The sequence below is a fragment of the Haplochromis burtoni genome, unplaced genomic scaffold (genome assembly GCF_018398535.1).
Source record: "Haplochromis burtoni strain Fernald_Lab_line unplaced genomic scaffold, NCSU_Asbu1 Contig_208, whole genome shotgun sequence".
Classification (NCBI taxonomy): Eukaryota; Metazoa; Chordata; class Actinopteri; order Cichliformes; family Cichlidae; genus Haplochromis; species Haplochromis burtoni.
The window spans coordinates 790,979-812,956 of NW_024582569.1; the positions used below are offsets into that span (position 1 = coordinate 790,979).

Below are 21,978 nucleotides of genomic sequence, written 5' to 3' on the forward strand. Positions count from 1 at the left end.
AACACACAGAAAGCAATAGCTAACTCACTCATACAAAAATCATATGGGATTCTGTCCTTCTACACTTTGCTGTTCAGATGGCACGGTGGTGCTGCGGTGTTGTTCGTTTGAACTTGCTGGTTTCGATAGCACGATTATTGGATAGTATGCTTAGTGAGTCATTTTCACACTGTGATACACATCACTTGGAGTTTAAACATACAAGCTTCTGAATCAACAGTACATTTGACACCCTAAGTACTTTTTCACATTCTTTCCACGACACGTCTTCCTGTTGCAATTGGAAAGTAAAACACGGATTTAATCCTCAGAGGCACTCTCTGACATCCATCTTCGAATCAAACATATCCTAACAGGGTGAAATTGTAGCAGTAAATTACATCCGCTTTCTCTTCAGTTTTTTTTTCTTCTTTTTTACATATTCATGAGTGGACTCGTTACTCATCTGACAGTGATTTTTTATGAGTCTTAATGACTCGTCCTTAAAGTCCTTTGCCCTGAGTGAAGTATTTTCACTTTTTGAGTGAAAATGTTGCTTCCATGTCTTTAATCAACCTTCAGCAGTCAGCAAGATGCCATTAAGGGAAGATCTAAAGTGTGTATTTGTGCATGTGACTATGTAAAGTATGTCAGTGAGTGTTTGCAAAAATTAAGGTGGGCTGAAAGACATTCACCAGGGAATTTTTTTTACTCTGATCCTGTCAGTCTTGGTCCATCTGCTGCAAAGCCCTGTACCATTAGGAGGTGGAGGGGGGTATCACACACATATTAAAATCACTCATACAGAGACACTAAACTAATATGAAGCTGTCTGTCATTATGAGAATAACTCATTTCAATGGTCATCCTCTCAAAGAGCAGCTATAAATACTACTCATCTGAAAATAGCAGCTGTTATAGCAGACTTATACTTAGGCACACAACTGTGTTATTATCACAGTGTACTGTTACTGTAGAAGATAGACAGCATGTATTAGAAACTCACGAAATTTGAACTAACACGTTTGAAGGCCGCACTTACGGAACTATGAGGCATGTGAATAGACATTTTTCTTCTTTACACGTGTTTGGTATTGATAGATTGATGATAAAAGTTAGTTTAGAAATGAAGACCATCTAGTTGTTCCTAAAGTTAAGTGAAATGTCAGATAGATCAAGATGTCTTACTTTTCCTGGTGTAAATGAACTTGTTTTGAGAGGACGGTCGATGCAATGAGTGGATCTGAATTTTTCTTTTTAAAAAAAAAATGATTCCACAGGCATTAATGACTGTGAATCCTTCCACTCCTCTTTATCAACCCACTTATAACTTTACTTGCATTATCACAACCTGAATAGCTATCACTGTAAAATTCAGGGCGACAGTGGAAAAAAACTCAACCAGCGTTGCCTTTATTCCCTTTGTCCTCAACCTATCACCCACCTCCAGGGATCCTGCTGAGAGGCTGGTGTTGGCATTGGTGCTGCCCAGGTTGCGTGGCAGGGTCCTGGTTCTCTCCACTGTTGTTCCCCCTGTCAGAATCTGTCTGACTGAAGGTCTCTGGCCCGGCTTTAGCTGCAAAGAATTCCCATGGGAATGCATATGTCCTCCATGGGAGTGCACAAGACCACCCTGAGGCATCAAGTGGCCCTGCCCATGGGGCAATGTTTTGATCGTCCCAAAGGAGCGGTTGAGGTTCATGGTGATGTTCATGTCACCCACACTGGATGGCACAAAATCCGCCGGATAGGCCTCACTCTCTGCCGGGTGAAGGGTCAGAGGAGAGGGAGGTGGCGGGAAGGGAGGATCCTCCACTGCAATGTTGAGAGGCTTATCCTCACCCCCCAGTCCCAGGCCTCCTCCTTGGGAGGAGGGTGTTGCAGGTTTGAAAGTGACTGTCCTGCGAGGTAAGACCATGTAGTCCCCCTCTCCTCCACCACCCCCCTCTCCTCCGTCTCCCCCACCCCCTCCGCTTCCAGCACTTCCGTCCTGGGAGGTGTTGGATGAAGCCGGAGGTCGAGCCCAGCCCAGGCCACTCTCGGTGCACAGGTAGATCGGAGCACCGCCGCGTTGCTGTCCCTGTTGTCTCTGCTGGTCCACATTCACTTCCTTCTTTAGGGGGGTCTCACTCAGCTCATTGAGGCCTCCCAGAGGTGGAACCTTGCAGATAAAACAAACAAACAAACAAACAAAAAAAACCCAATAAAATTGTTTTTTTGCAAGCAGAATTATTTTCGATAAACTATATTCTTTTTTATTTCTTTAGCAATCCCGCTTAACTTCATACGATGAGACACATTCCATCTCTTTTTGTCGTGTTCAACTTCAAAATTGTGTTCAAAATTTAATGTCAATATAATGTCCAGCAGGAAGTTGAAAAATGAATGAGCTAATCTGTTTGGAAGTTTAGAAACTTTAATTGTGTACCTGTACAATAAGGTTAGGAGGGGGGATGTTCCCTGGGAGAGTGCTGAAGTTGACCCCTACTCCGCCCTCCTGATGGGCTGCCAGCTTAGGATCGTCCTCATCATCCAGGGAGATGCGGGAAAGGGTCCCAGTGATAGTGGCTGGGTTACAGGTGTTCACCTCTTTGAAAATGACTGCAGTGAGACGAGGGAGGCATAAGGATTTGGAAAGAGACAGCAAAGAGAATGGAAGATAGGCAAGAGATACGCGAGAAGGAATTTGGATAGTTGGTGAAAGGAGAAATATAGTGAAGGTGAAAAGTTTACAGGTGGGTGTGAATAGAGAAGGTGGGCGGGGGGGTAATCGGGTTGAGGAATAGATGTTGAATGGAAGAGAATAAATATATTTAATTCCAAAGAGAACACAACTGACAAGAGGTGTGCAACGCAGAGACAGACAGCATAAATTAAATTAAACTGATACTGAAATATACTTGCAGCTATAAAACAGCCTCAAGATACAATACATCTCTAAAGAAAAATGTGATTTTCTCATGTTGTGCTTGGTATACAGTGATTGACTTTTTGTTTCTGACACTGTGACCTTAAATCTCAGAGTAATGTCCTTGGTGAAAAATGCTATGTAAAACCCAGTGCTTTTCTCTTGCCTGCTTTCACATACTGACGTACATCTATATGCACTAGAGGAAGTGTTTTGAGCATTAACGTATGCGTGTGTTTCACAATACTGTTAATAGCACAACACAAAACCTGCTTGCAGTGGCTGTGAATTAGTTTTCATGCTCATTAATCATAAGAGAAGCTCAGACACTCCACACTTCTAGAAGAGTTATTGCATAACTAATTCGGACATGCTTATGAAAGACAATCTTCTGTCACAGCTATCATCAATCACACACACACACACACACACATATATCAAACCATCTGGAAATTCATGCCAGATATCATGCTCATTCTGTCACCATCAGAGGAGTAGATATTTACATGGCCCCAAATCCCAATTTTTAGACCAAAGTAGGAGCTCAGACTGTTTTCATACAAGCTGTATTGATTTAACAGAATGTCAGGCTAGACATTTGATCAAAAATTGAAGCCGGATCCTGCTGAGGGTGAATGCAGCAAAAGCACACTGGCTTACTACAACTGTCATTTCCTCTGTTCCATCATCCCGTTGGTGCAAACTGACAGGTTGGATTGGAACAGGTTTTGGAGAAATCTGACCAATCTGCTCCCATCACGTCTCCAACAAACAGTGGATGGCTCAGAGAAAGACCTATAGACGAATCCAGTGTTGTTTTTGTGTGTGTTGTGTTCTAAAGTACCGGTGCTGTTTTTTTGCTGATGCAGAGTGGAAGTGAAGACATTTACACTGACAATGAAAGCAAGGATATTTAAATTAATCACTGTCAGGGGGGCAGTGAAAGCAGTCGCTATGAATGTGGAAGTTAGTCTCAAAGGACCAGAGGATCAGAAATTAATTACTACATAGCCTTAGGGGGGAAAAAAGAACACAAATGTCTTGTGTGTGGAATACGTGTTATATACAACAGATTAACTGGTTTAAACCTAGCAGAAAGATTCCAGGTAAAGCCTGAGATCGATGTAATGACGTTATCTACTGGTGAAGCTTTAAGTAGGCGCTTTCAACCAGCGCTTTCTTGTTGTTATGAAAACCAGATGTAACAACCGAGGGGTTGATCTGACTGTGAAACCGAGGAAAGCAGCATGCTCGCTGGCCAAAAAGATGTGACTGGTGATGAGGATATAGTCAATACTTCTCTTTTTTCACTTGAATGGTGATGATTTTAATTTTGTAGCTCATAATAATGTATAATTTTACAACTTAACCTACCAATTTAGCCCATAAAGTTGTCATAAAAACGGTCACAAAGCCAGGAGCTAGTGTCCCATAGACTTCCATACAACCTAAAGTTTTATGGAAGTCTATGGGACAATAGCGATAGGAAAGGCAGGTTTAATGTCAACCTTTGCTGACTTGATTTTTGAGACGTGGAAGCTACATTCTACAAGTTCAGGGCCGAGAAGTTCAGTCACTAGTTTCAAGTATTATTCAATACATGAAGTTCATAAAAATGATAAAGCGGCATATGATTTACAATGCAATGGCAGTTCTCTTGTGTTTGAGTGTGTAGCATCCATCGGTTTCTTGGTTAGATCTCGCCCGTGCTTATCATGTTTGGCCTCGAAACTCTAAGCTGCTTAGAGTGAAACTTTCAGAAAGTCTTTGCTGACACATACGTCAAGTCAGAATTGAATGGTCTACTTTTAAACCGGGGAACATTTTACTACACGAGTACTGAATGTCAGAAAGATAAGAAAGATGAGCTATTTGTACAGGTTTAAAGTTTGGCTAGAAAATATAGGAAGGCACCCACTAGAAATAGATACAGTATGTAGGGTGGTGCCATCATCAGCAAAGACACAATCAGACCCCAAAACTGTTCAATAGATGGAGTAAACGAATATGGCTTTCAGCTGGATTTGTCTATAGGAGCTCTTAGAGTTTACGGACACATCAGGCAGTATTTATTAGGTCAGTAAGGTGCAAAACTTACATGGGTGTCCTCTCTCTGCAAGGGTTTTGGGAGGGAGTGGAGGGGTGGGAGGGTGGAGTGACTCTTTGTTAATATTTCAAAGCACAACACACACTTATACTGTGGTACATCTGTAACACATCCAAACACCCACACAGGAGCATTGTCGACTAACGAGTGAAACAGGTCTGAACACATTGAGGAGTGTTATTATCATGCACAATTAAGCACAGTCTCATCCAAACATATGCTCGCTGAGCACTTATTGGGCAGAATCAGTGTGATTGATAAGGCATAATAATTTGCTGCGCCGAGATGTAGCGCATCATCTCCTGTCATTTCATCAACACATGCGGCAGCAAGCTAAAAATGAAACAGCTTGCAATGCTAATCCTGTGTGGGACAAGGGAACAGCGAAGAGAATGGAGACAAAAGGAGAAGGAGGGAAAGCGAAATCAGGTAGAAGGGAGAGCTCACCTGTTTGACAAGCCAAGTCAACGTCCTTCTCAAAATCCGTCTGACGTAGAAGGCGGGGTAGGCGGCGGGGGAGAGAGGAGGCACAATTAATTTGTGCATTCAGAGCAACAGGAAGCACACGAGTCCGAGCGAGCGACTGGATCTCAAATGGATATGATGTATCCAATGACTCTCATGCTCTGATTTAACTCTATAGAAAAGGACCTGATCCCAATCTGCCACTTTATGTGAGTCAATTAGTAATCCTCTCCATAAACAGAACAAAACAAAACAAAAAAGATGCACTGAAAATGTTCAGTTTTTCCTTCTTTGCAATGAACTCATCCCAACGCCTTTTCTAACCAAAAAAAGAACAGAGGAAAAAGCTACATTTTGTCTAAGGCCTACACAACCGCTGCTTTTTTCGTGATGTTTATCAGTTCACAGCAGCATATCCAAAACAGACTTTGAGAGAGACGAGCAGAAGGCTGTGAGGTACGTAATGCTTCTGTATGCCTCATCAGTCACCTCGCTATCATCTGAATGGAAACAGGGACAGAAATTTACACAGCAGCTAAACTATTATCTGCTGTTCCAGCTGAAGCAAAACTTTGCAGCTTCCTAGCAAGGATGAGAAAATATATATATAATGTTAGAATGCAATCCATTGACAGGAGCGAAGAAAACACAAACTCACACACAACACTGCTTTTAACCTGTACTCAATATTCAGATTTTATGTAGATAAGGTACTTCGGGCACAACCAAATCTGATGTTTAGTTGCTTTGATATCTCGTACTTCACTCGAGCGATGCAGGGCGGCACTGCTCCTTGGGGTAAAGAAACCCAGAGGCTGGTGAGTTGAATGAAGAAGCTCTCTTTCCAGAATGGCCACCACTCAAGTTTTTCTGAACTTTAGTAAAAGTGAAGCCTATTGCTATGCAGATGCGATCCTCCCATTTCTCACTATAGAGCCTCGTCCCGTCCTCAGCGGGATTCACTTACAAAAGCCTTTGTTTGGATAATAAACTACAGATTTCAGACAGTTTGGGCATGCCAGAGAGGCAAGGAGAAGAGGAAAAGGGCGGAAATGAAAAACTGAAAGAGAGAATGAGAGAGTTTGCAAAGGTCTCAAAGGAGCAGAAAAGCTCTTAGTACGCAAATCACCCGCAGCACCATAAATGGTTCTCTACTAAATGGACAAATGAGAATATTAAGAAAAAAAAAACAAAAAACCAAAGCTCTCCTCTCTTTTTGTCTCTTTCATCCACATTGAGAAAAAAAAAACAAATCATCTTTATTCTAACCATTATGCACTCTCTCTGCAACTGCCTCACAGGTTACGTACACTGAGTCATCAACATCAACTAAATAATATAAGGGAACAGACTGCAGCATATACTGAGGGAGCACACGTTAACGTACACGTTCCTGTAGTCAGTCAAGTCTCTTAGACATCACAACTATTACTGCAGTACATACACTTAAAGGTGCGATATGTAAGAAACACAAACTTTGGTAAAACTACAACTTTGCTTCTTGCTAACAGTTAGCTTATAGCATCAGAGTGCACAGGGGTACAGCAAAAGGCAATTTGGGTCTTTACTAGAGCTCAACCGATATAAGTGTTTAAGACGGACACTGATGCTTATTGATTTTAAAAAGCTGAGATATTGGCCCTATGGCTGTATTTTTGTCAGGCTCTAGTCTTCACAGGTTTAATGTACATTAAAACATAACTAAGGGCTAATTATTGGACCTCTATGTACCTTTTTAAAATGTCAAAATATGCATATACGATCTTGTAATAGGACAAGACAGGTTGTACCCATATGGAAAAGAAATAGTAAAAACTTATATGTGATTACTCATGAAAGTGGCGACTTTCACGAGTAAATCATATAAGGCTTATATGATTTACTCATGAAAGTGGCCACTTTCTCATTACTTTCATACATTGTTTTAGTAAGTATCCAAAACATACAAGTTTCATTATATAATTTTTCAAGGGATCTTATATCTGTTTTCACTCTTATATGCTTTTCATACAAGTTTCACACAAGACAGAACAGACAAACTTTATAAGATTTATATATATCTTTTCCATATGGGTATACAAATCTGAGTACATTTCCAAGCATAGGTACAGAAATGTCTAAATCTAGAAATATCTACTTCTGTAACATTTCAAAAATGTCACCAGGGGTGATCTCCCTAAAGCACAAGAACACCCATCAAGAGTACAGTGGCAACTGTACCAAACCACTGTATCTCCTAATGTACAATATGGCTCTTTACTGTCCAACAGTGTGTGTATGTATACATATGTATATATATATATATATATACACACACAAATCCTAAAGTGTATTTTTCTTGGGTTGGGCTTATTTTGCTATTTCAGAGCACAGTAATGGTAGGGTTTTCACTGTTTCCCATCTTTCCATTAAGTTAAGAGACTGCTTGCAGTAGCTCCAGAAAGCTCCAAAGCAGTGAGTGTTGAGTGGTTAACATTTTCTCATCCATCTCTCAGGAAGAACCTGTCAAAACGCTCAAGTAATCCTGTAGCATTTATTAATAAATGTTGCTTTACATATTGCACCTTTTCTACTTACGGATTTGACTATTTCTACCAACAATGGTTTTTTTTTGGTTACATACTGGTTGGCTGCTGATGTGATTATGGGCGTGGTTATGGTTGTTGTTGAGGATGGGGGTATGCTCATTAACATGGCTCAATGCGTGGCTGTGGTTGCCATGGGTCAGACTGTGGTAACAGCCTTGCTGGGATGTCTGGTGGCACGCTGGTGGGAGCGGCTGTGCGTGGCAACCTGATAAGCACAGTGATGTGCCGTAACGCAAAGACCCGCTCTGCTTTCCACAGGCGCTCACATTTGCACATTTCTGGTGATATATATAAAAAAAGAATTAATGAAAAACATAAAGTTGAAATGTTAAAAGAGGACATCTAACCAGCTTTGCAAAGAACAGTGCTGATTTTTAATCAGAATTTAGCTAATCAAATAAATTTCCAGAGACAGCTTTGATTCCGTTTTAACAAGAGGGTGTAGCTGCAGTTCTACATCTTTACGCCGACTCTAAATGTCAAGGGTTTAACATGCTAATGAGATTTGTGAATATACCAAGAGCACCTGAGAGAATGGTGTTCACTGTAATTATGATGCAGCTATAACTGGTGGCAACCTCGTCAAATTATCCATCACAATTAATGTTCTCAAGGGTGCTGCGTCTCTCACACAGCCGCTCTCCGTGCATATGTGCAGTCTGAAAAGACATCCTCAAAGTCGCACGTATTTAGACAAGAAAAGTTAAGAAAAAACAAGAGCACCTGTCTGTCTAATGCACTGTCGCTGGCACACTGATGAGCCAACACACACCATGATAATACAGTTTACCCAAAATTAAACATTCCAGTTAGACTGTAAAGGAAAACAGAGAGTGAGAGTGTGGCGCGATGGCTTCATTGAGCAGAGCGATGGCTTCAAAGTTTAATCTTGAAAACCTCAGAGGAGCATTCAGAAACCCATAATCGTTACCGCAAACAGGTCTGAGGGAGAAATAAAGGGAATAGAGATGAGGGCTGCTCATTCTCTCATGGTTGTGGTGTTACTATACTGTCATTGCTGGGGCAGGTCAAGTCTCTATGATTTATCACACTATTAATAACATCTGGAACGCACACAATAACCTTACAGCTTATAGCTCTGCGGTCTTTTAGAAAAAAGAAAAAAGATGAAGGACTTTCAGTTAGAAGAACATAAAAGTGCTGAAATGTCTGTTGTGATAAAATATGATTAGAGGCTGTGATGTATAGACCAACAAGCTCCCACTCCCGAGTTGTCACACACTGATGCCTGGTGAGGACCGGACGATTTCACAACAGCTTTATTTCAATGCGCAGGTTAGTCCAACTCAGTTTGTCGGGTGTCTTTCAGTGCTCGTATGTCAAAAGACGGGAGTGAGAATATGTTTTAACAGCAAATGACAATGAAATGATATAATAGCAGGGGACTGTAGGTGAAACAGCAGACGTTAGTTTCAGGCTGGAAACTAGACAAGCTTCAAGTGAAATTTCATTTTTCTGGGATGATGTCACATATAAAAAAAAGACACTGCTTAATGCATGAACCCCTGTTAAGGTAAAGATGGTTAAGGAGAAAACGAGAAAGCCAGGTGCGAGTTTGATCACGTCTATAATGGCATCATGCTTCGCTCTGCTGGAATTGGAGCTCGCGGGGAAAAGCTTCAGCCTGGTTAATGTTAGTCTGAGGCAAATGGACTGCAATGTGGGATGAAATGGAGTGCTATTCACCATGATCTGCACCTGTCCATTCTTGCAGGAGTCTGGTGAGTTTTCGCTGTCGTCTTTACATCCCCCCATTCGACAGCGCACTGCGTCCTGCACCTGGGGGTTGGAAGGGGGATGCGGGAGAGGGTAGGGTGGAAACAGAGAGAGGGAAGGAGGGGCGGGGAGGACGATGAGGGAGAGGAAAAGATGATGCAAAGGAAAGAAGTTAGTGGAGGAAGTTTTCCTTAAGTTAGTTTGGCAAACATTGGAGCGTGGGGACCATGCTCCTTAAACAACGTACATGCTTCATTTATATCATTCATTTTAGTGTACGGTGAATACCAACTTATGCAAAAAGTCCCATTGTTCATGAGGAAACTCGGCTTGCAGATTATATAACAGTTATAGGAGCGGTATAGAAAGCTCATAGAATACTTTGAAAGTGAAAAATTTGAGCCTAGTGATTACTGTTCACAGCACTAATTAAAATTAACAGCACGGTATGTACTGTAGATGTTCTAAACCCGAGGCCTTTCCTGTGCTATGCTGTTTTTTCCTTATCCTCCCACATACTGTATCTAAGTAAACACACACCAGCGCGCTGTCAAAGGGCCGCTCCTTGTAACAAAGAACAAATCCCCCCCCTATCGCGATCTGTATTACAGGTATCCTGGTTAGTTGCTGAGGAAGTAGCAGCACATCGGGCGGTCTCCTCGTCTATGTACGCGAGTGGACTGCGTCCACGTCTGCATGGACTGGTTTATCCCCTCCATTGTTTCATTTTGTTTATTATTTCCTTTTATATCCATACTCATCCTCAGTGGCCTTTGTTGCCTGTTCTGTGTTAGTGCGCGAGTGTTTGTGTGTATGTGAGTGTGTGCACTGGCACCCAATGCACCTCATTTCTACTTCAAAGAGAAATACCCCACTATGGATACCTACCTCTCTCTCTCTCTTTCCACATTCCTCTCTATTTCCTCCTCCCCTACTATCATCCCCTGCTTCGCTTCTAAATCACAGTTTCCTCTCACAGATCTCTGCGTGCGTTCCCTTCCTCACCACCTAACTTTAACTTAGTTCCTCCATCACAAGACGCTCCCCTTTCTGCCGTTTACATAATATCACACTTTATGCTACCTTCTCTCTGTTTTTGTTGCACTGTAATACATCCTGATCCCCCCCACCCTCCCTCTATTACTTCCTCCGTTGCGGCACTCCCCTCTGTCTGTTGTTCTGCAGCTACGAAGGATTTACGCTCACTCTTGCAAGAGGATTTTCATACATTTACAATAAATAATTCCTGGATTTACGGTACCCTGATCCCTGCCGCTTTTGTGATATTGATTTAATGCAGCTAAGCATTCAGAGCATTTAAAAATTCACTTACAGTATGCAGTTCGTTCAATATCATAATGATCTCTTTGACAGAGGTTGCGTTGCGCGCCGCGTACATGCATCGGAAACAGATGACATATTTACAGTTATGGAAAACTGATGACATTGTAAAATCCATTAATTGTAGCCAGAGCAGTTGTGAGTGATGCCATATTGAATAAGTGCACACACACTGGCATGTGTGCCATTGTCTGTCTCAAGGGCAAGAATACATGTATGTCCATAATGAGTTTAAAATCCGGGATCCCTGGGGACACAGTAAAGCCTGTGGCAAACAGGCACTTGGGGCTATTAGTTAGGGACTTATCGTCTTATTTCATACAGCATCATAGTAAGCTCCTTAAAGCAGACTTGGATCAGATGGACAATGCCGCACTATCCTACTGCATTATGAAGAAGTAGTGCCGCAGCACAGGACATGAATACCGTGCTAATCCTTCTCGCGTCTGATCCGCTTGTGTTCTGACGTGACTTCATACTGACCCCAGAAGCTAACGTGACATTTAAGAAAATGAATCCCGGCATCCCAGCAAAGCCAGCGACTATCTCCGAGTTCACTGTGTGCTGCAGAGTTAGAATAAATTCAAAAAATGCGTGGCATCCACACAACAAATGCTCAACAGGAGGAGGGGGAGGAAGAGACTGGACTCACCTCTCGGCGCATGGCGCAGTGGACGGTGATGATAACAAAGCCTTGAACAGAGTCGAAGACGGCAAAGAGAACCTAGAGGAGATAAATGAGATGCTCCTGTTAGTTAGTGCACATTTGTTTAATACTGCAGTGGTTCTAAAACATTTTAAACCATGGCATCCCCCTTAATTTTAAGTTGTTTTATATTACTGTGCAAATGCTTAAACTTCAACAAACCATTGAATGAAATAAATGCAAGCACATATTAACTAACTGTATCGTACTTGTTGCCTTCAAAAGTAAAATTAGCTGAGAGTGCAAAATTTAAAATATTACAATATCCGCACTTCAATTCTCTGTAGTGTACCACATGGTGCTGTGGCACCCACTCTATTGTTATTTTGTGTTGTAATGAATCATGAGAGAAACCCTCATATAATAACAAAATGAGTCAGTAGTCATGATTATTCATAATAAATCATCACAGTCAATACTCTCACTCACTGTTTGTGTTGCTTACTTGTGATCTTGACAGTGGGAATTGCTTGTTTTAAAGTAAAATAAGATTATTTTCATATTGACCTATTTTTCCACTGGCCGGTTCTTTATTTATACATGATATTATTTGTCCCCAAATTTGCTAATTTGTCAAGATATGAGACTCGAACATGTAGACTGGGAAAAACAAAAAGTCTCTATTTTTTATGGTTGTTTCATTTTAACAGTGAGAGACAGAATATTGCTTAAAAATCCAGAAAAAAACCACATGAAACTCATTTGCATCTCTTTGAGTGAAATATGTATTTGACCAGAGACATTTATTTGTAGTTAGTCACCAGGTTTGCGCACATCTCAGGAAGATTTTGGTCCATTCCTCTTTACAGAAACTCTAAACCCTTTAAATTTGGCTTTGGGTTGTTTGGAGGAAGAATCAGCTTCCTCCACAGACAGGACTGAGATCTGGGCTCCATGACCTTACCTTGTTTTTTCTTTAGCCACTACTTTGTTGCTGTGGAGACATGTTTTGGGTCATTGTCATGCTGGAAATCCCATCCAATTCAATTCAATTTTATTTATACAGCACCAAATCACAACAACAACAGTCACCTCAAGGCGCTTTATATTGTAAGGTAGACCTAACAATAGTATATATAGAGAAAAACCCAACAATCAAATGACTCCCTTATGAGCAAGCATGTTGGCAACAATGGGAAGGAAAAACTCCCTTTTAACAGGAAGAAACCTCCAGCAGAACCAGGCTCAGGGAGGGGAGGCAATCTGCCGTGACTGGTTGGGGTGTGAGAAGGAAGGTAGGATAAAATACATGCTTTGGAAGAAAGCCAGAGATTAATAACAAGTATGATTCACTGCAGAGAGGTCTATTAACACATAATGAGTAGGAAAGGTGACTGAAGAAGAAATACTCAGTCCATCATGGGAATCCCCCAGCAGCCTACACCTACTGCAGCATAACTAAGGGAGGATCCACGATTCACCTTCAGTGTTCTGGCTTAGGGAATGAGGCCCTGTCCACTGGTTTTTCAGTGCAGTGAGGTTTTCCTGTACCCTTAGCAGAAAGTCCCAAAGTTTAATGTTTCCACCTCTGTGCTTGATTGTGGGGATGGTGTTCTTTGGGTCATGCTCAACTTTTCTCTTTCAAACTTAAGATGCGCCTTCATGAGCAGGGGGACTTGTAATCCTGCAACATTTCAGTCCATTATTGGGGAATGTGTTATCCGTAGTGTTCTTGGTGACTGCGGTAAAACTTCCTTCAGATCATTAACCCTTTAAGACCTACCATAGAACCAAGTCCGCCAGAGCTTATATTATATTTTTACATGCTGTGGAGCCATTTTTGGGAGCATTTCAAGTTGCTATACATCAATACAACCATTACAGCCTAAATTTTAATAATATGTCTGTATTAGGTGCATAGTAATTACATAAATTGCAAAAAAGTGCAATAAACTACAAAAAAATTGAAAATCGTTTTTGTTTTTTTAACATATATTTCTAGTTAGAGAAATTTAAGAGGCTCATCCCTCAAAACTGTAAATACAAAAAAGTTGCACAAACTAGTTTCCCACCAAAGGAAATTTATTTTGAGTGTCTTCATAGTTTTATTTTTGAAATACACCAATTTTTATACACTGCAGGAAAAACGAAAATAAATATTATAGTGCAAATTTGCAAAATAACAGCATATGCATCAAAATAAACTATTTCCAGCAGTGCAATGTGAGTCCTAAGCATCCCAGAAACGACACAGAAAGTCATAAACTCAAACATAACTTTTAAAAACACCCGTATAGGCTCATAAGGCCCCGATCGTAAAAAAACTACATTTCTGCAAAATGACGTCACTTCCGGTTTCGGGCAGGTCATGTGGTCATGTGATAGTTCGCGCTGATGGACGTAGGAAGTGTTACAAACAGCTGATCGGATCGGCGAAGCGTGTTTCTGGAATATCATGTTTTTGTTGCTGCAAGTGATTTTTATGCAGTTTTTGCAAAGCTATATGTGGAAGGAAACTGTGACCTAGGACAAGCTAATGGCATCAGATGTAAGTACAACTCCTCCGGTTTCATATGCAAAAAAAATTATTGCGCTAGCTTACGTGGTTGCAGAGCTACCGGGATTTAAAAATAGTTACGCAAAATGGAGCGTGCCCGCTCCGATCGGCTGTAAAGGGTTAACAAGCTCCTCCCGTGTAGGTTTAGGCTGATCCACCACCTATCTCATGATCATCCTCACACTATGAGCCATGATCTTGTACGGAGCTCCAGACCGAGGACAAATGATGATTATTTTATATTTCTTCCATTTCTGAATATTTCCACCAGCAGTTGCCACATTCTCACCAAGTTTTTTGCCACTGGTCTTTTAGCCCATTTCAGCTATAAAAGGACCTGACGTCCTTTTATAGCTCTTTGGTTGTGGAGAGGTTGGGATGGAAAAAACTGATTAAGTGGACCGATGTGCTTTATGCACATAACAAGTGGAGATCAGGACTATCTATAATTGATTGACTGATTGATTATATATGATCTGCACACAGCCTATCTGTGAAAGCCATAATTCTAAGTTTAGGGGATCAAACGCTTATTTCACCAAGTCACATGAAAATAAATTTATAACTTTATCTGATATGCTTTTTTCTGGATTGTTGGTTGATATTCTATCGCTCTACTGATATAAAAATAGAGACTGTTTATTTCTTCATAAGTGAGCAAACTCACAAATTCAGCAGGGGATCAGATAACTATTTCCAACACTGCATCTTTATCGTTTGACTATTCAAGAACAAACAGCAGTGAATGTGCAAATACTTCATCTATATCTGTGACACAGCAGGTGTTTCTTAAACTGTCAGAGGGCTCCCACCATTTAAAAGCAGCTTATCCATGGTGTCTCAAAGCTACAGATGAGTGTCTTGCATGCATTGGTGTTGTGAGACACATCACCTGGAAGAGTGTGGAGCGCCGGTCAGTTATGGCCAGGACCGCTGACATCCAGGTTAACGCTAGCAGCGGGAGAACCACACAGGAGCTCCACAGAGATGCCCTGTCAGAGAGGAAAGAAGGAGACAGAGGTCGGGGCAGAGGAGGAGGGAATGAACAAGGGATTCAGTCTCAAACCAAACCAGATGAGTCATATCTGGTAAGTCACATAACTCAACTTCTCACACACATGCACTCATGTAAACATGGAGATGAGGCATAGTTTCACAGCAGTGGGCAATTTGAAACTGATTGGCACACTGGGATTTGAATCAGACTTAATATTCCCACCGATAAATGGAAGATGATGTGTAATCATGTAGATAGTTTTGGACTGGCAGTTGCTCACAATTACATAGTTGATGCACACTAAGTGCCATGCTGGTAGACTGTGAAGACAATGGGCAGAAGCCCACCGAGGAGGGGGAAGACAAGTCACTGACAAGTACTGACATCAGGTTTCTGAGGTACAAGAATGTGTGTGCGTGTCTGACTGTAACAGCACAAAGATAGACACCAATTTAAAATGTTCATGCTGTCTGAGCACATATTCACGGTTTTATAACTGTCCAATAAAAAAGACGGACAGCTCCGTCTAGCTACATGGAAAAATACGCAAGTCCCCGTTGATGTGCAAAATGAGCAAAAGCGAATAAAGAACAATAAATTATAGTGATGTATCTGCTCTTCTCCTGTGAACTCCCTGTGGTGCTGACTGCGGTTGTAACCAAACGTCATAATCCAGCAGAGCAACAAACTCCAAGAAATTTTTACATACAAGAAATAAAAATAATGAGAGTAAAAAAGAGGTATGATTCATATGAATTGAATGTTCCATAAGACTAATAAAGCTGATCCTACGTTTTACTTATTAAAGTAGCATTTTTGCCCATCACTAATAAATCAATCTTGTGTGGGTGTGTGTGTTCTTTGCCTTGACAACTTATACAGTCGAGCTAGTGACAATCTGTCAGGTAAATGTCAAAGTAAGCAAGTAAGTAAACCACCTGAAGTCCAATATGACTTGTATATGTCTGAGACTTAGGTATAAGGAACAATGACTATAGTCAGGGGTGCACATAAGTGGTCCGCAGGTGCACATTCGCTGTCAAAATAAAAGACGTGCACCAGATAAGAAGTTGCCACGAGCGTTTGCGTACATATTAAAGGGACTGTTTTTATCCACGAGAGTGGGATTTTCATGGCATATTCTGCACCACATCTCTGTGCGTTCATCATTTGTTTGAAGCCAGCTCACCTCCTGCAAACACTTTTCCGAGAATACGCGCTTCTTTTGCGGTTCGGACTCCTTCTGACATTTCTTTGGAGGTGGAGGAAAACCAAAGTAATTGCTTAAAGGAGCTTACTTATTCGACAACTTTAAGAGTTCTAAACAAATGTGTGTCCTCCTCCAGAAAATCTTATGTACGCAAATGCGCGTTATAACTTCTTATCTGGTGCGGGTCTTTTATTTTGACAGCAAATGCGCACCACTTATGTGCACCCCTGACTATGTTTGGAAATTCATACAAGTTTGCTATTCTACTTCTTTTCTGAGCCAATATGTAACGATAAAGTCGACTTGTCTTTAGCAAGGATCTAGGCAACTGAAAAACATGAAAAATAACCCTGAGTGTGAAAGTTTATAGGTCTTCCTGATTATGAAACCATTAAAACAATCCTCAGAACAGAAGAAACAATCCAGTGTTTGAAAAGAAACTGCTATGAATCTTTTTTTAGCAAAGCTCAGCAAAGAAAACACATCTAACACATTTAAGATTTTTTTTAAGTGATTTTTTTTATTTTATTTTATTGCCTTGATTTTTAGTATTATTGTTATTAGTAGCAGTCTATGTATTTCTTTTTAATCAGTTTTATTAATGGTTACAATGAGATTTGAATTGTAAATAATCTTATTTGTCTTACTTGGCCTTTGTTTCTGATTGGCCTGCCCATTAAAAGCAGAAGGTGGGTGGGGCTTATGTGTTCACAGAGAGAAATCTCTTTTTTGTCATTATAATAAGAATGACACCTTATTAAACACATACACCACCAAACTTATATCACTAAACTTGGAGTCAGGTTTTCCTTTTTCTCACATGTACGTGATATTACGTGTGTTACTGTGAATATTTACTTGATCTGGTTAATATGAAATCCATGTTTATGCAAGTACACTACCCAAATAGTTTGCTTCATTAACAACCTTTCTGAACATTTCGTAACACAAACATGATTAAAACAAACTTCCAAATATGATTCACAAATATAGCTTGACAGGGGTCAGATTTGCTGAGTGCAACCAGAGGAAATACCACTTTGGATGAAAACATGATCTCATTAAATTGCAGCGATAGTAGAGCAGGTGTTTTTCCTTTCATTACTTAGCCAGATCCTGCATCATAACTGAAAGCCAGAGATTACAAAAGATGTAGGAGAGTGAGGGTAATGGAGAGAAAGAGAGAGAGAGGTGAAGATGGACTAACATGGCGCTGCTGGCAGTCGAGTTGGACATAGCGGTGCTTGAGATCACGCCACACTTGGAGCATTTCAGGAGCAGTCGGCTACGCGCCTCCGCTGGGACACTTTAGGACATGTACAGACATACATACATAAACACATACACGCACGCACCCAGGTGAAGAGGACAGGAGGTAGGTAAGGGTGTGGGATGTGTGGGAAGGACAAGTACCAGTTATGACAACAGGTGAATGTGCCGGTGTCACAGTTGCAAAATAACCAAGAGGAAAAAGTAAAGAAAAAGAAACATAAAGAGAGAAAGTGGACACAACAAAGAGAAGAAATAAAAAGAAAAAAAGAGAGGGGAGAAAGGGGGAAGGAGAAAAGAAAGAAAGGAAAAATTAAAACCAGATCTTAAAAAGTAGCAGCAATGAAAAACAGTCAGAATACAAAGATCGATTCAGAGCAAGTAGAGAGAACATGAGAGACGGACATTGTAATGTTACAGCAATCATGTGGATTAACAGATTACAGTGATGCAGACAGGAAGTACCGGTGCAAGTACCAAAAATATATTCCCCGGCTAGTGCAAGCAGGTCTATGTGTGTGTTTTCATATAATAAATATATATATATATATATAATATAAATATATTTATATATAGATATATATAAGTAAGTATAATATAATTTTTTAATTTATCTTTTTTTTATATCACTGTGCAAAAGCAAAAGTGAAACTTTCTGACTCCTTTGGTTGTTTACTTACTTAAAGTCGACCACTCAGACAGAAAGAGAGAGTGATTGTGCGCACGCTTGCGTGTGTATATACTGAATTTGAGTATATACGTGCAAGCAGAGAATGATGGGGCAGTATGTTGCTATGCTACATTAGCGTCCCAGCACAGCTCATTGCCTTGTTGCCAGCCACATCCCCATGGCTTCATAAGGAAATACATTACGCTAATGACAGCTTGTCCTGTTAGCAACACGACCAACTGTGGTGCGTGTGTGTGTATGTGTGTATGTGTGAGCATTTTATTTCTGTGAACACACTTCTGAGAATCGGGGGACGAAATGTGCTTACTGCTCGGATAAGGCCAAGGACTTTTCATGCGACAAAGGAGGATACACCTGTTCGTGTGTATTTTCGTGTGCGCGTAGGTGTGTTTGTACACAGCGACTGGTTTAATCTCAGGTTGCATGACCGGGTAACAAAAGCTAATCAACCCCCTGGAGAGCAGAGCTGTACTGTTAACCCTTGATGCTACGAACAAATTAAAAGTTCCATTTGTGCACTACTGTATAGACGTTGGAGGAAATGCAACGGCATAAAGAAAAAAAAGGAGAACAAATGATGGAATCAATAGGTGTAAAAATTAAAACATGGATTTTTAGATGTGGGAGTGCCATTCAGAATGAGAAAGATGATGAGCGCTGCGAACTACTTTAATACAAACAACGGTGGAGCTAGAGACATATGCCTGTATATTGTGTGTATGTGTGGGTTAGGATTCAATAGTATATAAGGTTTAATCCACATAATCCAGGTATTTATTGAATGTAATTAGATTTCCATCTGCCATTGATTTTCACATCCACTTTATTCGGCGATGTCACTTCAAGCACACAAAACTAGATGGGTAGCGTATGTTAAAGCGAAGTAAAATGCATTGCACAGAGCAACAAAACGCAGCAGATGTCTTGTCATTTTGTTGCCAAATTGGATCATATTTTTTCTGTTTCTTTTCCTTTTTTTGTATAATTTTTACTGAAGGCACAGATGTACAGGTAGGTGTACGTGCTCAGACCCTCGAAAGCATTTCTAGTTAATTGCCATGAATACTTTGTGCTCCTAACTTTGTCTGACAGCAGGGAAAATGTAACTAATGCAGCAAATGTGCGTGGATGGACGTGTGTGTGTGTCTATGTGTAAGTATGTGTGTGAAGTGCAGGCAACTTACCCAGCACGCTGCTTTTTAGACTTGTCTGAGATGCCGTCTCGAGACATGAGCTTGTTAAACACCACGATTCCAATAAGCATATTCACCTGAGAGACAGAGACACATTGTTGTGATACAAGAGTCGACAACAGGCGATCAAATGGCTTTGTATTTTCTTTTATTAATGTTTCACAAGGTTGAAGACAACTTTGTAAAAGCCGCATAGACCAAGTTGATTTTTAATTGTCAATAAAATTAATGAATGTTTATAATTTTTATATTTTATCTGTATTATCTCTGCTAAGCACTTTGTGATTTTGATAGCATTTGCATGTGTGTCATCACTCTGTAAACATTCGATAGCTCAAAAAGTTTTGAATGAATTTTGATAAAACTCTGTAGGGATGTAGAGTGGGGTCACATCAACAAGCCATTAAAATTTGGTTTACATCACCAAGGTCTTCCAGGTCAACTTAAAGATTTATTGATTGAAAACTGACAAAATAGATCAAAGAGATTGATAATAATAAGTGACAATAACGTTACAGAGTTATTTATAGTAATGTTTCCTGCTGCCATTGTTTGTGTTGACAACATACAGAATGATATGAGGGGATTCTAAATATTATGCCATTATATTATATCTTTGCTATGTATACTGCAGTAACGGCTATAAGAGTTTAAATACATAACAATTTGAATAGATGGTGGTTTGTGAACTTTTAATAAAAAAAACCCCCAACATGTTTATTATTAAACATTTAAGTGGATTTACTAAACAATGAATGCTACACATGAGCTTTATCTACATAATAAATACAAATAATAATAATCATACTAAAAATGATGTCTGTATCTTAAAATGGGTTTCAAAAGGGCAAATAACAAAAGCTTGTACTTTTACTTATTTTTACTGCACTACAAACTTCTTAGACTTTTAAAAAAGGCAAAAGAAACAAAAACTAATATCTAGAAGATACAAAATTATTCCCCTAAGAGTAAATACTGTCCAGGGAGAGTGAGCTGACTTGGCCCTGGGGTCGGTTGAATAAAAGCATCTATTTATGAACTATACAAAGTATTATGTATACTATTAAAGCCAAGCATAGACTTTTTTTCTAAAGGTTTTATCACTTACTAATTCCTACGTCAAATGATGTCATGCTTCAACTAGCAAAATCTAGACAATCAACATATTAAGTTACATGAACAAATTCAGCTTTAATTTGGTGAACTGAAGGTAACAGACATTCCTTTCATTGGTTTCATCCTACTCCTTCTATCCACATAGCACAGGACAGAAGGTTTTTTTTTCTTTTTTAAATGAGCAGGTCCTGTACTTTTCTTAACCTATAATTATGGCAGTTCTGAAAGCTTTAAAAAACTGCTTCTCATACTTGTTTCTCTTACTAATGAGGAGTCCGTTGTTAAGCCTGCCAAACATCTGGGTTATAGCGGTGACCCAGTGATACAGATTCAATAAGACGCACTCGCACATGGCTCTGAGCCGAGGCTTGCCACATGTAGACCCCTTCTACTTTGAAATCCTGCCCATGTGGGAGATTTCCTGTGCTAGCGACATGTTCGTCATAATCCTGATTGCCAGCATTCACTCATACGCTTTCTTCCATCAGCCATGGGTTTCTCTGCCTATTCTTTGTTTGATCGTTTATCAGGTTCTTTGGGAAGTCTGCTGGAGGAGCGAGCGGTGTAAGTGACAAGTGATTTTCACACCCTGATGCGTACCTACACAGCTCCTACAATGCATTCCTATTCTTACCAAGCTCTTAAACTGAATGTCTGCCTGAATACCTCCTTCAGCTCATGCCAAGAGCTGCTACTAGCTAAGAGGAAAAAATCCATATGCTGAAAACATGTCTGCCAAAAATTACAACCACTAAGCGGCTGAACAGTTAGAGTCTGACATACACGTACCATGTTAAATATTTGGTTTTCACATCCTTTGCAGAAGCCTAATTTCCGCTCAAATCCCATTTCTTAGAAATGAAATGGGAAATACTCATATTTCCTTTCACTGCATTAATAATAATCACAATAATAATAATAATAATAGTAATAATAATAATAGTATGTCATTATCTGGTAGATGACACTGCATGACAGATATATTGTATTATAGAGTGTGTAGTGGTTTAAAAAGATACAGTCAATCACAGAGCCTTCCTGATCAGTTCAGTCAGTCTGTTGGTGTCTCCAGCTGCGATGCTGCTCCCCCAGCAGACCACAGTAAAGTACACTGTGCTCACCACAACTGAGTGATGGAAAATCTCCATCATTTTGCTGCACACATTGATGGATC

The 21,978-nt window shown here is 40.2% G+C and overlaps 1 protein-coding gene across 22 annotated transcripts in view; it reads right to left on the reverse strand.

The window, feature by feature from the left end:
- The window catches only part of adgrb2 (adhesion G protein-coupled receptor B2), a 252,436-nt gene that overhangs the window by 20,133 nt on the left and 210,325 nt on the right, over positions 1-21,978 (reverse strand). For 15 of the 22 annotated variants that reach the window (XR_006055069.1, XR_006055070.1, XR_006055071.1 and 12 more), the window contains 10 exons: positions 19,680-19,765; positions 17,743-17,841; positions 15,221-15,320; positions 11,778-11,849; positions 9,755-9,847; positions 8,083-8,325; positions 5,442-5,481; positions 4,986-5,000; positions 2,408-2,580; positions 1,424-2,140 (listed from right to left, as the gene is read on the reverse strand). Coding sequence is in view for 19 of the 22 variants with exons in the window: in XM_014338041.2 (XP_014193527.1) it covers positions 1,424-2,140; positions 2,408-2,580; positions 4,986-5,000; positions 5,442-5,481; positions 8,083-8,325; positions 9,755-9,847; positions 11,778-11,849; positions 15,221-15,320; positions 17,743-17,841; positions 19,680-19,765 (1,638 nt within the window). In the remaining 3 variants the exon portion in view is untranslated. The remainder of the gene's footprint in view (positions 1-1,423; positions 2,141-2,407; positions 2,581-4,985; positions 5,001-5,441; positions 5,482-8,082; positions 8,326-9,754; positions 9,848-11,777; positions 11,850-15,220; positions 15,321-17,742; positions 17,842-19,679; positions 19,766-21,978) is intronic. The other 7 variants (XM_014338043.2, XM_014338049.2, XM_014338048.2 and 4 more) reach the window with 7 other exon arrangements.